Consider the following 15,540-nt stretch of genomic DNA (forward strand, 5'->3'; position numbering starts at 1 on the left):
ATAAACAAGTAAATAAATAACGAAATTTGTTTATTATTATTTTTTTTTTACAAAAAAAAGAAATAAAATAATCACCAATTATATAATTACATAATTAAATTTTCAAATTAAATAAAAAAGTGATATGCGAATATTAAAAAGTATAATGACTTTCGATATATGAATTTACGGATTTTCCATGTGTTTCGAGATATGACCGTTGAATTTACTGGATTATAAAGTGTTAGGATTTAATGATATATCTTTGAATGCAAATTACATTTCAGTATTATAAATTATCGGGATTTCAAATTTCGGGATTGTAACGTTCAGTATTATTAAATCTTATAATTTGAATTCAAGGTATCATAACATAATTTTTATGTTTGTTGTAAAGAATTTAAAAAATTTGTATGATCGCTTTATTTATATATAATAAAATGAAATTTTTTTTTCTATTTAATATGAATGAATATAAAATTTATGAAAGCTTTATTTACGTATAATAATAAAATGTCCTTTATTTACATAGAAATAATTATATATTAAAAAACTAAAAAATATTAATCCATTTCTTTTACAAATTCATAAACTTGTATATCTAAATCATCATAGCATAGAACTTTAATATTATATAATTCAAATTCTTTAACTTCATCTTTTAAAGAAAACAATTCTTCCCTTTTATCAAGAAAAACTTCTTCAATAGCTAAATAATTAATCCTTTTTTCTTTCATTAAATGTTCCTTTATAATTGGTAAAATATCTTCACTATCATCTAACATTTTATTTCTAATCAATAATTTCTTAATAAAAGTATTACGAGAATTTTTAAAAAATGTTACTAAATCATTTGGATTAATCTTGAGAGATAAATTCAAATATTCTAAATTAAAAGGAAGTACTTGACCTAAATTTGTTAATACTATTGAACTAAGTTCACTATCATCATTTAAGTAATCATAATCGTAAATAAGAAATTTACAAAAATTAATAGAAAGATAATTAAGATTTTGTCCAAGATTTTCAATTAAACCAAAAGTTGAATAAATGTTTTGATTATCGTACCCATGTAATTTAAAAAATTTAATATACGCACAATATTCTATAATTAATCTAAGTAATTGTTCTTTTAATTCATTACTTATTAATAATTCAAATCCAATATTTTTTAAATAATTACCAGATTTTTGTAATAATAATTTCATAGAATCTATATTTAATACAACATTTTCATTCAAAAATAAGGATTTTAATTTAAAAGGTCCATTAATACTAATAATTTGTTTAATAATATTGGTATTTAAAGAAAGGCAATGAATAATATGAACAGATTCTAAAACGTTTAATTGTTCAAATACTTCTTTTATAATAAAAACATTTTTAAAATTTATATTATAAAATATAATAGTTTTTAAAGTATTTGAACAATTAGAATTTTTTAAAATAATTAAAGGATAATCATTATCTTCAAATAAAATTTTTTTGATATTTTGTTGTGAATTAATAATTTTTGATAAACTTTCAGTAATAGATTCATTATTAATATTATTATTATTATCATTAAATCGAAAATAAAGTGAAGAAATTGAATTACAATTATAATATAAACATTTTAAAAATGCTACATTTGTAATTGTTTCATTAAAATAAAGTTTTAAATTTTTAATATTACAAATTAAATTCGGATTTTGTAAAATTAATTTAAAAATTGAATTAAAATATTCTTTATCAGAATTTAAAGTACTTGTAATTTCAAGTTCAAAAGTATATAAATTAACTTCATTTTCAATAAATATTTTAATTAATGATAATAAAATAAATCTTGATAAAAAAATATTATTTTGATCAAAAATTGGATTTGAAAGTGGATTTTCATTAGGTGAAATAGGAGATCTTTCATCATTTGTTATGGTACCAACAATATTAATCCATTCTTCAATAGAAAAACTAAGATTTTGTGTATTTAAACATTTAATAAAACTAGGATAATTAAATAATGTATTTAAAGGAAATACGCTATTATCAATTCCATATTCATTTAATTTTGTTTTATCTTCGTCATTTAAATTATATAAATAAGTTCCGATAAAATCATAATTTTTAAGTTCATAACTTTCAGTTAAGTAATAATAATTACAATCTTCTACAGCGATTGAAAATGGATCTTCCCACAATAATGGAATTGTTAAACGACACCATAATCTATTAACCAAAATACACGAATATAACATTTTATAATCATTCCGAAAATATCGAACAATTTCGTATATTAATTCAGGTAAATCTCCTGAAAATATTTTCGAACATGCCATATTTTTATTATGAACGGGAGTGTAAAAAAAAAAAAAAAGAAAAAGGGGGATTTAAAATTAAGGTCAAAAAAGGTATTAAAATACTATATATCCATTTTTCGGGTTGCCGATTCCGGTTTTTGTTGCACAATGTATGTTGATCATATTCATGTTGGTAACGCAAAAATTTGTGATTCGCTTTTTAAAAGAGGCGGATCATAAATCACATGATCGTTATTTTTTTGTATTCTTCTTTTAATAATAATTGTCATGTGTTTCTAATTTATTTTAGAACCCACTAGCTGGCTAGCATGTACTAATAGCCCTGTGCAATAAAAATAATAATAAATTTCAACTATAATAATTATTTATTCATGTATATGCAGCATAAAAAAAAGATTCGTGACAAACTTAAAAATTACGAGCTGTTAATTCTTTCAATTAAAATATAAACTAACAATATAGCTAACCTTCGAATTTTTAAAATTCCGCATGAGTGAAACGCAACCTAATATACTATGCTTGACGATTTGCGTTAAATAATAATTTATGCGCGTTCAAATGTCCGATTTTTATATTCAAATTGGGCAAATAAAAAGCTTTAAAATTTTAAATTTGATTTTGAGCATTCTATCTATTTTTAATTTTTTTTTTTATTTAGAACAATTGGCTTCCCCACAATTAACATTGATACATAAAAATACGTAACTATCTAATGTATTTGTTCAATAACATGAATTGTAAGTTACGAACATTATATTCTCTAACATATAAATTTTTATATTTGCAAACTTCAATATTATATGATTAATTCTTTTGCTTAGTCTGCCAAAGACGATAATCCTCTAGACAGGACCCCGAAATATATATAGAAAGGCCAGAGGCAGCCAAAAAATTTTTACTAATAGCTGTACGCATTCTTTCAGGGCCGGAATTATGATAATTTTGGCGAGTGACCAAAAAAGGAAATATCTTTTCACCGGGAATTGTCTAAAAAAGGAAAGATTTTCGTGTTTTTTTTGGCTGGTTGTACGCAAACTCGGATTTGACCTCTTTTGTATATTTCGGGGTCCTCTCTAGACTCGCTCCAACAGTCTCCTTCAATAGCAAAGTTCATATTTCTTTGTATTCAAGAAGTTAATTAAATTTTGGAATCGAAAATCGAATCTTTTCAAGATTTTTCTTATTGACTTTGAATCAGTTTCTAATTTCAGCAAAAATAATTAGCGCTTGGCCGGCATGAAAAATTACTTTGGAGTCAGGTTAACTTATATGATAAAAATTGCTGGGAATCGATTCTCGAGAATCGATTTTACTATGTTTTGTCGATTTTCGATTAGTCGATTCCAATCCCTAAATTAAATATCATGGAGAATTAATTAAAAATTCATGGAAGAAGTCATTGCACAATATACCATTAAAAAAAAGTTTACTTTTAATATGTACACACATAAAATAGAATACTACTTTTGTATTATAAAAAATGTAATTTATTTTCCGCACAGTGATAGGTATAAGAAACTAGATGAATTTTTTTTCCGCACAGTGATAGGTATAAGAAACTAGATGAATTTTTTTTTTTGTATGCTAACTTACAATTTTTTATTTTTTTTAAAAAAAATTATTCAATTTAACTCACTAATTAAAAAGTTGATTCTGTTTATATTTCATTCCCCTTCCGTTAACCATCATGAGTTGGGCGTTGATTTCCATTTGTCAAGGCTACAATCCTAGCGAATATTAGTCCAGGAGTGTTTTGGGATTAACTTATTATAATTTATTTATATTCTTTTAGAGTAATAAACTTACCAGGAAATATATGGTATATTTGTTTTGATTAATAAGTAAAAATATAAATATGATATACATGATTATGCATGGTACTTCTCTATCGAATAATAACGACATAATTTTTTTTATTTGTATATTTTAAATCGATAGTGCTATTCTTTTTTCGGGAAATAAAATAATTTTAAAAGTATATCCAGAAAGAACGGTGCATTTATTTCACGACCATTTTTTGTGTCACGTGTCATTATCGGAGTTTATGTGATAAAAAAAAAGAGAAACAAAGAAATTTATAACAAAAAATGAATAGTTAATTACTTCATTTTGTTTTTTAATACCATTAATGTTATCATTGAAGTTCAAGTTAATTTATGAATGCTTTTTAATAAATAGATGTATTAGATAAGTTTTTTATTTTCACAAGAAAAAATATTTAAGTAATATATTAAGTAAAAAAAGTGCGGTTAAACTATGCTCAAATTATGGATTAAATAAAAATTTACCGAAATTAGTAAGGTTGAATAAATAGTACTGCGGTTGTAGTTACAAATTACACATTTAAGAAATGATTTTACATTTCGCATAATAAGCATGCACAAAGTACTTCAGCTGCAAATGACATCATATATAAATGTTACAACATGTGTCACTCACGAGTTTTACTATGATTTATAATTTTGGAACCTATAAATAATTATATAATGAATATAATAACTTCATTTGAATTAGTATTGATTTGTTCCATAGTGGATGAGTAATGACTAATGAGTATGCGAGTCAACATTTCATTGTTGTATTTATTACAGAAACCATTGTAAAATCGGAACAAAAATATTTAAAAAAACTTGTATAAATCATGAAAATAATTAATAAATCCCAAAATAATAATAATATATGATGAAATGACATTGAAAAAAATTTTTTTCTTAAAATCTAACTTACAAATGAAATTCGTTACGTGATCTCAATTGTCGTTAAATATAGTCTTCCGACTGTCCTTCGTGTAAAATTAGACATCTGCATGAAAATTATGACCTTAATCATGTAATCCAACCATATGAAAAACTTAAAATTAATTTACAAAAGTTATAACTTCATTTTTTATTGAAAAAGTTGGCCAGTGTTAGTGGTTCTAACTAGAGATGGCAACGGTTATGGTTGGTCATCGGTCGGCCATAACCTGTTTAGGACCTTTGATCGACCACCGCTTTGACCGACCGCTTAGGGCTGACAATCTGATCAAACAGTCAAATAATCATCTTTGACCGACCGATATCAGTCCTGGTCGGTTAATTACCGTAACCGCTGCTAATTAATATTAAACGTCTTAACAGTTGCAAAAAAATGGTGTTATTAAATAATGTCTGGTAAATAAAAAATATTATTTTCTTCGTATCGGAAAACGGTGTAGTTTTATGTTATCTGCTGGATGGACGGAGGAATATCATAGGAATATTTTGTACGAAATTATTTCTAATAAATTTACTGCTCCCAATGAATTTAAATTATGAAAATAAAAGAAAACGGAGTTTTTAAAGCTTACGCAATAAAAGATGATAACGATAATTAAATGTTGAAATTGTTAATTTTATTAATATATTCGTGAAAATAGACAATAATTTATTATTGGATTTTATGGAATAACTCAGAATCCAGAGTGGAAGTTTACGAAATTGTTTGGATAAAAATTATAGTAAATTAAATTGGGACAAAAAGATTAATATATTACCAATATGCAAATCACGATGTTTCATGAATACATTTAAGTCCAAGTATAGCATCTTAAAGTCTAAATATAATACAGTTATAAATGATATGGGATTATGTAAAACCAAAAACCGGTATCCGATCAAAATCTCGAAAGTCACTTGCACGACTAACACAAGATCGACAACAAAATCTCGACAATCCAAAATCTCGGCGGTCTACTCTTGTCTTCGCATATATAGAAAAGTTTTAATTTATTAAACAAATATTTTTGATGTGTTTACATATTCATATTACTTTATTAGACCCAGATTTAAAGGCTGGAAAATTTTGAATTGATATCGTATACCGTTTGCTGAAATGTATTAAATTGTGTCCGAATAGTAAACAAATCAAATCGTGGCCAAATCGTGCAATCAATCGTGAGCTTTCAGGGTACAATTTGACATTAAGAGGATCGCTCACTAAGTAACCATTCATTAAAATAAATAAAAAACAAAAAATGTTTACCAAAATCTCACCAAAAAGTCGTCTAAAAAGCATAGTTCCTTGATAGGGGAGGGATTGGTGGTTTGAGTCCACTTGATCCCATTATAAATTTATTAAGCATATTGCTAAAATAATATACAATAAAGTATTATATAAAGTCGTCAATGTTATAATTGCCAAAAATTATTCTCAATCTGAAATTTATCAAGTCGGGAAAGAAAGAAATTTTTTTGCCAAAATTGTAAAAAGGATAATAAAGTGTGTAGTAATTGTGGAAAAAATGTTGCTCTTAGATGAAGGGAAAATTTACGAGAAAAAAAACCAAACAAGCTCAGGTTATCAATCATAAATATAAAAAAAAGGTGATTAAAAAATGAATCTGTCCACTGGCCTATTTTGTCAGTATCAAAAGTTTTATAGAATTCAAAAGTGGCCATTTTATTACTCTCCCGCTGGTAAGTTTTTCGCCTAAAAAAAAAGAATAAAATTGTTTTTTTAAATGGAAGCTTAAGAAAAAAGCAAGATACCAAAACTTACACCTTAAAAACAAGCCGTCTGAAATTTTAAAAAAAGAAAATAAATAAATGTTAGTAATAGAAAATTAAACAAAAAATAATAGAAAAAGTAAAAACTGGACACACCTTCGTTTCCAAAGAGAACCATCGAAACCTAAAAAAAGATAATCACCAGGTCCTTAAAAAAAGAAGGGTCAAAGACCTAAAAAAGAAAAGATGAAAGTTAAAGAAAATAACAGAAACAAAAAAAAGTGAAAGAACAGGTGAATTCCAACATTTTCGCGAAGAGAACTGGTCCAGAGCCCACGAAATTGGCTGTTCTTTAAAAAGGATATTAAAGGACGTTAAAAACTAGCATTCTTAACGAAAAAATTTAAAAAAAATAAAATTCCTCTTCCCCAAGCATACCTTGCATCTACTTCGTTTTGAAAGGTCCAGGGAGCCGTTCTCTAGAAAAAAGATAGAGAAGAATGTTAGTAAATGTTCATAATGAAAAAATTTTTAAAAAATATTCTTCCGTTGCATACCTTACGTCCATTTCATCTTGAAAGGACTAGAGAGCCATACTCTTTATAAAAAAAAATTAAAAATGAAAAAAATGCAAATTTTTTATAAAAAATTCCAAAATTTACCTTGTCTTTTGGATACACAAAAATAAACAAAAAAAAATATAAAAAATATAAAAAAAAATAAAATTCAACATACATAAATTGAATAAATTAGACAAGGTATCTTAAATGAAGTAATACCGTCTATCCAATCAAACAAAATTAATATACAACCCTCAAGAAGATAGTGGAGATAACTAATGAGTTGAGAAAAGAAGAATGAAAAGTAAAAATGGAAGTTGAGGTGAAGAAAATTAGGATGGTTGGAGAGTGGTTAGCGGATTGGATGTGATGGAAAATAATAATAATAAAATATCAACGTGAGAAGAGTTCCAAGATAAAATATGGTAATAATTGCAAGCTGTTTGACAAGACTTCCATAAAAGAAGGAAAAGGAAGACAAAAATGTGTAAAATATGCGTGCTAAGTTAGAATAAAAAAAATAAATCATATATATAGATATAGAAATAGGAATTGATAAAGTAGTTTAGGGCATATTTACAGATAGTAGGTGTAATTATCAGAAAAAAAATAAAGATCGCTGATCTGCTGTCAAATATTTCAGACTACTAGTTTCTGCAGCTTTGGACGAGTTTCACTTCCAGAGAAAATCGGCAAAATCTAAAAGAAAAACTGAAAAAAATGAATTGTTAGTAAAATTCATTAAAAAAAAAAACTAAAATTACTTTATAAAAATCTCATGACCCAAAACCAACTAAAAACAGAAAGAAAACGAACTGTTAATCGTTTGTTAAATAAGAGCAATTAACAATTCAATTCACCAAAATTTCATACCTAAGAGCCGAAAGAACAACCTAAAAAAATAAAAAAAAGTCTAAAAAATGTATGTAAGGATTTTTCAACAGAGGGTATGAGAAGTGAGAAAGGAGATAGGGAAGGGAAAGGGGAAAACAAAGAAGGAAAGATACAAATATTGAAAAGTTTAAAAAAGTTAAAATAGGCTTAGATCAAATGTTCAGTGATTATCGTGATACATTTGCTTTCTTGATTTAATCAATTTATTTGATATATTGTATATTATAAATTACTACGATTTTTAGGTGAAACTCAATAAAATTCAAAATAATTATTTAATTTATGGTAATAAAATATTGCGTATTAATAAAAATTCACGGCTAATCAAATACGATCGCATGACTATATATAGTGATCATGTGATCATATGCAAATATATGTACTGTAAGTTTGACATTTTTTTTATATATAAACTTTATTATCGCGAAACACAATCACAACTTATTAGCATGCCATCAATAAAGTATCCATCTATAAACAAATACAAATACAAAACAGAAAAAAAAATTACAACGAACTAAGACCTATATGCATAAAACTTGGCGACACTGCGCGTCCCTACATACCGTTCAGGACACAAACTTTTTGGTCTTTTGTTGTTTATGCATCACTTTCTCCTAAGCTCACGAGAATCTAGCAGCAAATCCGAAAGGAGTCTAATCTCCATGCAGAGTGGCGGTAAAACTAAGCTTGACCCTGATTTATCATCCCATGAATCTATATAAAAACTAATACTAAACCTATAGGATTCTAACATATTTAAAACTGAACTACTATTCCTGGACTAAGAACATCTCTCCCCCTATAACTCAGATATTCGTAAACTAGTGCTTTGATCCGTAGCGGTTTTATCCAGGTTTTCATCCGGATTGAATTTCATTAAATTTCGCTGGCACTATGAGTTTGGCAAGAATTAGCATAAATTTTTGGGATAATAATACTTTAATGTTGGTTTAAATTATAGTCTGTTTAAGTCTGAAATTCATAATCTTTCTCAGCCATAATCGCCACATGAAAATATTCAAGTTTTCATCCGGATCGAAGCACTATCGTAAACTTCTGATTTATTTGCGACGTTTCGACCGTTTCGTTCACCCCCATATTGTTAATTATAAATTTGTATTAACCGTGAACTCCTCCTAACGTCTTAAACCTCGTTCACCTCTATATTCTCATTATTCGTGACGACCGCCTTGCTCCTAGCCCGTAGTTTCAAAGCATCCCTATAGACTATAGACTATAGTGGTATCCTTTTTTTCATTCTAAGTCTTGTGATGCCAGAGTCATGTGTTCAAAAAAATAATCCTTGATTGGCCGAAAGTATTTTTGTTGGAAACGTGAAAACACGTGACTTCAACTATGTGCGATGCTACATATGATCTTCCGATAAAATAATAATTGGTTCCTTGAGACAACAAAAATTTCTATTTTGGATCCCGCCACAAGTGCCACGACTGCCACGTGCTATAAATTTTGTGCTGCGTTGCAAGACGAAAAATTCCCAGGAAACAAAAATTTCAAAACCCAGTATACGAAAGGCCGCCGTGAAAAGAAGATAATAATACTAAAATTTTCCAGTATTTTGTTTCGTTAACCGTTTGTTTCGTCGCCGCCAAGGTTATATTTGCGATATACATCAAACTCTCTGGCTTTTCTGAGTTCTATATTTTGCAAACGAGATGAAAATGAATAATTTGTTGTAACGAGCCCTTTGCATCAACTATTCACGAAACTGGTATCAAAATGTACCTAAAAGAGAGAATAATCAGTTGGTAATGTTTGTCTGGTGCTAAAAAAAATATCTCCCCCAAGTCATTTTTTCTCGTAAAAATTTGATCGAGGGATCGACAGGGAGAGTTTTTTGACATTAATTTGTGCGACAAATGGAATTGCCGCTCCTAATAAATTTGGCGTAACCTTCCAGTAATTTCGGCATCCCTTTTCTTTCCTCCCTTCTTTGCAACATGGCATGTTCAAAATTTTTTTCAGGAGATTTGTCTGAGTTATTAAACGAAGTCATACAATATTTTCATTATGACTATAAAACATTACATTCATGCATATTAGTTAATAGATTATGGTGTCGTTTAGCAATTCCATTATTATGGCAAGATCCATTTTCAATTAAATCCCCTAAAAATTATCGTTTTATTGAAATTTATTTGTGTAATTTAAGTGATGATGATAAAAAAAGATTAAATGAATATGTAATTCATAGTGGCTTATTTCCTTCAAATACATTATTTAATTATCCTAAATTTATTAAACATTTAGATATATATAAAGTTTATAATTCTATTGAAACGTGGGCATATACAAATTTACCAACTTCACCAACTACACAAATGTTAGACTTTATTACAGACTTATTGTTAGGTCATTATTTCTAATATTCATTGAAAATGAAGTAAATTTGCATAGTTTTGGAGTTATAATAAAAAACTATGAAGAATTTGAATGTTTTGATGCGGCTTTTGAATTAATCTTACAAAATACGAATTTCGTTTATAATATTAAAAGTTTAACACTTGATTTTGATGGTAAAATAACTGATAATATAACAAAATTTTTGGAATTTCTCTGCTCTAATTGCAATTCAATTTCATCACTTTATTTTCTACTTCCAATTATAAATAATGTCATCCAATAATCGAAAAAAATTTATCACATATGATTGAGCTTCAAAAAGATCTTAAAAAGATTTCATTTAGTCATAATTGCCCTTTGTCTCTATTATTATTATTAAAAGATCCCAATTGTTCAAATACATTAAATACAATTATATTTTATTCTATTGATTTTAAAAATATAAATGTTCTAAGTGAATTATTTAATCAATTGAATGTTTTAGAATCAATTCATATTGTTAATTGTTATTCTTTAGATTCTGGATTTATTCAACAAATTAATAATATTACCAAACCATTTAAATTAAGAACTTTATTTTTGGATAAAATGGATGAATTATTAGATCCATTAATACAAAAATCTGGCAATTATTTAGAAAATTTTAAAAGAACAAAGTGTAATTCACTACAATTATCACAATCACTCGAATTATATTGTAGCAATATTAAGTTTTTATATGTTGTACTACATTTTAAGAATATTAATTTAATATTCAAGTTAATTAAAAATATTAGGCAAAATCTTAATTATCTTATTATTAATTCCTCTATTATCTGTAATGTTGATGGTAAAATTAAATTTAGTTCAATTTTATTACAAAATTTAGGACAAATTCTTCCTTTTAAATTAGAATATTTGAATTTGGTTCTTGCAATTAAGGGAAGTGATTTAGAAGTATTCTTAAAAAATTCTCAAAATACTTATATTAAAAAATTGTTAATTAGAAATGCAAAGTATGATAAAAATAATCAAGATATTTTACCTTATATAAAAGAATATATAATGAAAAAGAAAAGAGTTGAATATTTAGCTATTTTAGATCTTTTTCGTGGAAAAGGAGTAGATTTGTTTTCATTGAAAGATGAAGTAAAGGAATTTCAATTATATGATATTCAAGTTCTAGATTATTATGATTCGGTTATTGGTGTTTATGATTTTATAAAAGAAACTTATTAGTTATTTATGCAATTTATATTATTTAATATTATCACTATAAATAAAGCTAGCTTTAATACTTAAAATTCTTAAGCGTAAAATTGAATAGTAATACAGTACGGAAGATTTAAAGTTCGTTTCTTTTGTTGTATTTTAATACAAATATAACAACTTGAAAATTTAAATATAAAGAAATACTGTAGCATAATAATATCTAACTAAATTATTTATAATTAAAATATATCCAAAAGAATTTTTTTTTAAAAAAAAATAAATTTGAATTTTCAAATTTATCAACTTTTTAATTATTTTATTAAAAAAAAAAAAATATTTGAATTTTACTATTTTACTTTGACTGCTCCCATCCATTTTTTAATTAATTGTAAAATATAATGACAATTACGAAAAGCTCACTTGTAAAGTTTAATGTTCGGAATTAATAGTGAAAATTGTGAACTTTACCATTTAAAATCTTTTGAAATTGTAAAATGGATTATCTACAGGCATGTCCAGCTCAATCCAATCTCCCATAGTTCACTATTAATAATAAACGAGCTTTTCGTAATTATCATTATATTTTACAATTGATTAAAAAATAAATGAGAGCAGTCAAAGTAAAATATTAAAATTCAAATATATATATTTTTTAATAAAATAACTAAAAAGTTTATAAATTTGAAAATTCAAATTTATTTTGGAGATATACTGTATATAAAAATTTCATTTATCATTAATTTAAAAAAAAATAAATTCTTTTTGTATAGTATACCTACCCTATTATAAATAATTTACTTATATTATTATGCTATTTCTTTTTATTAAATTTTCAAGTTGTTATATTTGAATTAAAATACAACAAATGAAGCGAGCTTTAAATTCTTAAGCGTAAAATTTCAATGCTTAAATAGTAATACAGTACAGAAGATTTAAAGTATTAAAGCTAACTTTATTTTATAGTGATAATATAAAACAAATTGCATAAATAACTAATAAGTTTCTTTTATTGGTCAGTCTAATAGGATCATGCAGATTTTGACGGACTGATATTTTTTGTTGATAGCTAAATAATTGATATTTTTCTATTAATGGCTAAATATCAAATATATTTGCAGTTTAGTTATACTTTTTATATACTCTTACTATAATAATAGCATGATCTTGCGTGACTGACGCAATAATCTAGTTATTGGTTATGGTGGATAAAATATCGTGTCACCCCTCGATATTTTACCCCCGCTAACCAATAACTATTATTTATAAAATCATAAATATTAATAATTGAATCATAATAATCTAGAACTTGAATATCATATAATTGAAATTCCTTTACTTCATCTTTCAAAGAAAACAAATCTACTTTTTTTCCACAAAAAACATCTAAAATCGCTAAATATTTAACTCTTTTCTTTTTCACTATATATTCTTTTATATAGGGTAAAATATCTTGACTAGTTCCTTCATTCTTTGCATTTCTAATTGACAATTTTTTAATATAAGTATTTTGAGAACTTTTTAAGAATACTTCTAAATCACTTCCCTTAATTGCAAGAACCAATCTCAAATATTCTAATTTAAAAGGAAGAATTTGTCCTAAATTATGTAATAAAATTAAACTAAATTTAATTTTACCATCAGAATTAATAATAAGATAATTAAGATTTTGCCTAATATTTTTAATTAAATTGAATATTAAATCAACATTCTGATAATGTAGTTCAATAGATAAAAACTTGATATTTCTACAATATAATTTGAGTGATTGTAATAATTGTTGTGATTTATAATTGTTAATATTAAAATTTTCTAAACAATTGCCAGATCTTTGTATTAATGGTTCTAATGATTCATCTATTTTATCCAAAAATAAAGATCTTAATTTAAATGGTTAGTTAATATTATTAATTTGTTGGATAAATTTAGAATCTAGAGGATAACAATAAACAATATGAATTGATTCTAAAACATTCAATTGATTAAACAATTCACTTAGCAGAACATTTATATTCTTAAAATCAATAGAATAAAATATAATTGTATTTAATGTGTTTGTACAATTAGGATTTTTTAATGATAATAGTAGAGACAAAGGGCAATTATGACTAAATGAAATCTTTTTAAGATTTTTTTGAAGCTTAATCATTTGTGATAAATTTTTTTCGATTATTGGATGATAATAATTTATAATTGGAAGTAGAAAATAAAGTGATGAAATTGAATTGCAATTAGAGCAGAGAAATTCCAAAAATTTTGTTATATTATCAGTTATTTTACTATCAAAATCAAGTGTTAAACTTTTAATATTATGAACGAAATTGGTATTTTGTAAGATTAATTCAAAAGCCGCATCAAAACATTCAAATTCTTCATAGTTTTTTATTATAACTCCAAAACTATGCAAATTTACTTCATTTTCAATGTATGAATATTAGAAATAATGACCTAACAATAAGTTCTGTAATAAAGTTCACTATATGTGAAGTTGGTAAATTTGTAGATGCCCACGTTTTAATAGAATCACTGACTTTATATGTATCTAAATGTTGAATGAATTTAGGATAATTAAATAATGTATTTGAAGGAAATAAGCCACTATGGATTACATATTTATTTAATCTTGTTTTATCATCATCACTTAAATTACACAAATAAATTTCAATAAAACGATAATTCTTAGGAAATCTGATTGAAAATGGATCTTCCCATAATAATGGAATTGCTAAACGACACCATAATCTATTAACTAATATGCATGAATGTAATGTTTTATAGTCATAATGAAAATATTGTATGACTTCGTTTAATAACTCAGGCAAATTTCCTGAAAAAAATTTTGAACATGCCATGTTAAATGAAAGAGAGAGGAAAGAAAAGGGGTGCCGAAGGTTACGTCAAATTTATTATGAATTTCGGAGCGGGCAATTCCGTTTATCGCACAAATTAACGTCAAACTTACATATATTTGCACATAATTACATGACCTATTTATTATTTTATTTATTTTATTCTAAGAGTGGTTATCTGTCATAATTATGAGCACTATATATAAACTGCGTAAATCATGCGATTATTATATGTCACATGATTATTATTATCCGGAGCGAAGCGAAGTGTCAATGCACTATGAAAAAAAAATCGATCCCGTGAATTTTTCTCTGTCCTTCACGTGATCATAACCCAATGAAATCGCAAATTTTAGTTTTTCGCTTCGAACTTAAAATAATACGTAAATAATAAATTGTTTCAATACAATTGCCTTTGAGTTATTGTGGTTCAGGGCCTTTTTTTTTAGTTAAGAATTAGCGTAACTTTGTTGTGCCTGTCACATGATTCTGTCTTAATTTGAAAAATAAAAATAAAAAAATTGGGTCAATATAAACATTAAGCATTTTATTCCAATGCATTTTACTTTGAAAAGCATCATTTAGTATAATTTGTCTTTCATACTTATAACACTCTTGAAACTTTAACTCATGGGATATCAATCGAAGACTGATATCTCTATTATTCCATCCAATAATTTAGTTTATTATTAAGTGTGATACATATATATATTCATAAAGTCAGAAATTATTTAACCAATAAATTTAATAAATTTATAAAGATTTGTCTGTTTTGCAGAAATAAACATTATACTAATGCTTCCTTTTTAGTTTTTTAAATGAATTTTAGCTCTTCTATTTTATATCAAATTTATCCTCTTGTTAAACAAAATATTGATAAATGGGATAGACTTCTTCTTGGTGCAAATTGGATACTAGACGATGTAATTGATTATACATA

At 25.5% G+C, this 15,540-nt stretch overlaps 4 protein-coding genes across 5 annotated transcripts; 1 reads left to right on the plus strand and 3 right to left on the minus strand.

Moving 5' to 3' along the window:
* Positions 1–449: 449 nt before the first annotated feature.
* Positions 450–2,294, minus strand: OCT59_000292 (uncharacterized protein; the record flags this gene model as incomplete). The annotated part of the gene is made up of 1 exon (XM_025326865.2): positions 450–2,294. One exon carries the CDS (start codon positions 2,292–2,294, stop codon positions 543–545), a length of 1,752 nt encoding a protein of 583 aa, XP_025174061.1. The 3' UTR covers positions 450–542.
* Positions 2,295–6,648: 4,354 nt separating this feature from the next.
* On the minus strand, positions 6,649–7,310 carry OCT59_000293 (uncharacterized protein; the record flags this gene model as incomplete). The annotated part of the gene is made up of 6 exons (XM_066138739.1): positions 6,649–6,725; positions 6,795–6,812; positions 6,899–6,926; positions 7,048–7,087; positions 7,181–7,221; positions 7,305–7,310. The coding sequence occupies 6 exons, from the start codon at positions 7,308–7,310 to the stop codon at positions 6,649–6,651; spliced, it is 210 nt and encodes a 69-aa protein (XP_065988206.1).
* A 2,850-nt stretch (positions 7,311–10,160) lies between these two features.
* Positions 10,161–11,781, plus strand: OCT59_000294 (uncharacterized protein; the record flags this gene model as incomplete). 2 transcript variants are annotated; one of them, XM_066138741.1, is made up of 3 exons in its annotated part: positions 10,161–10,543; positions 10,618–10,736; positions 11,081–11,781. In XM_066138741.1, 3 exons carry the CDS (start codon positions 10,161–10,163, stop codon positions 11,779–11,781), a joined length of 1,203 nt encoding a protein of 400 aa, XP_065988208.1. The 2 variants fall into 2 exon arrangements, with proteins under 2 accessions (XP_065988208.1, XP_065988207.1); XM_066138740.1 differs by lacking the exons at positions 10,618–10,736; positions 11,081–11,781 and having other exon boundaries at positions 10,161–10,586.
* Positions 11,782–12,943: 1,162 nt separating this feature from the next.
* On the minus strand, positions 12,944–14,603 carry OCT59_000295 (uncharacterized protein; the record flags this gene model as incomplete). Its single annotated transcript, XM_025332298.2, has 2 exons — positions 12,944–13,631; positions 14,200–14,603. 2 exons carry the CDS (start codon positions 14,601–14,603, stop codon positions 12,944–12,946), a joined length of 1,092 nt encoding a protein of 363 aa, XP_025174060.1.
* Positions 14,604–15,540: the final 937 nt, after the last annotated feature.

The sequence above is a fragment of the Rhizophagus irregularis genome, chromosome 1, assembly GCF_026210795.1.
Source record: "Rhizophagus irregularis chromosome 1, complete sequence".
Taxonomy (NCBI): Eukaryota; Fungi; Glomeromycota; class Glomeromycetes; order Glomerales; family Glomeraceae; genus Rhizophagus; species Rhizophagus irregularis.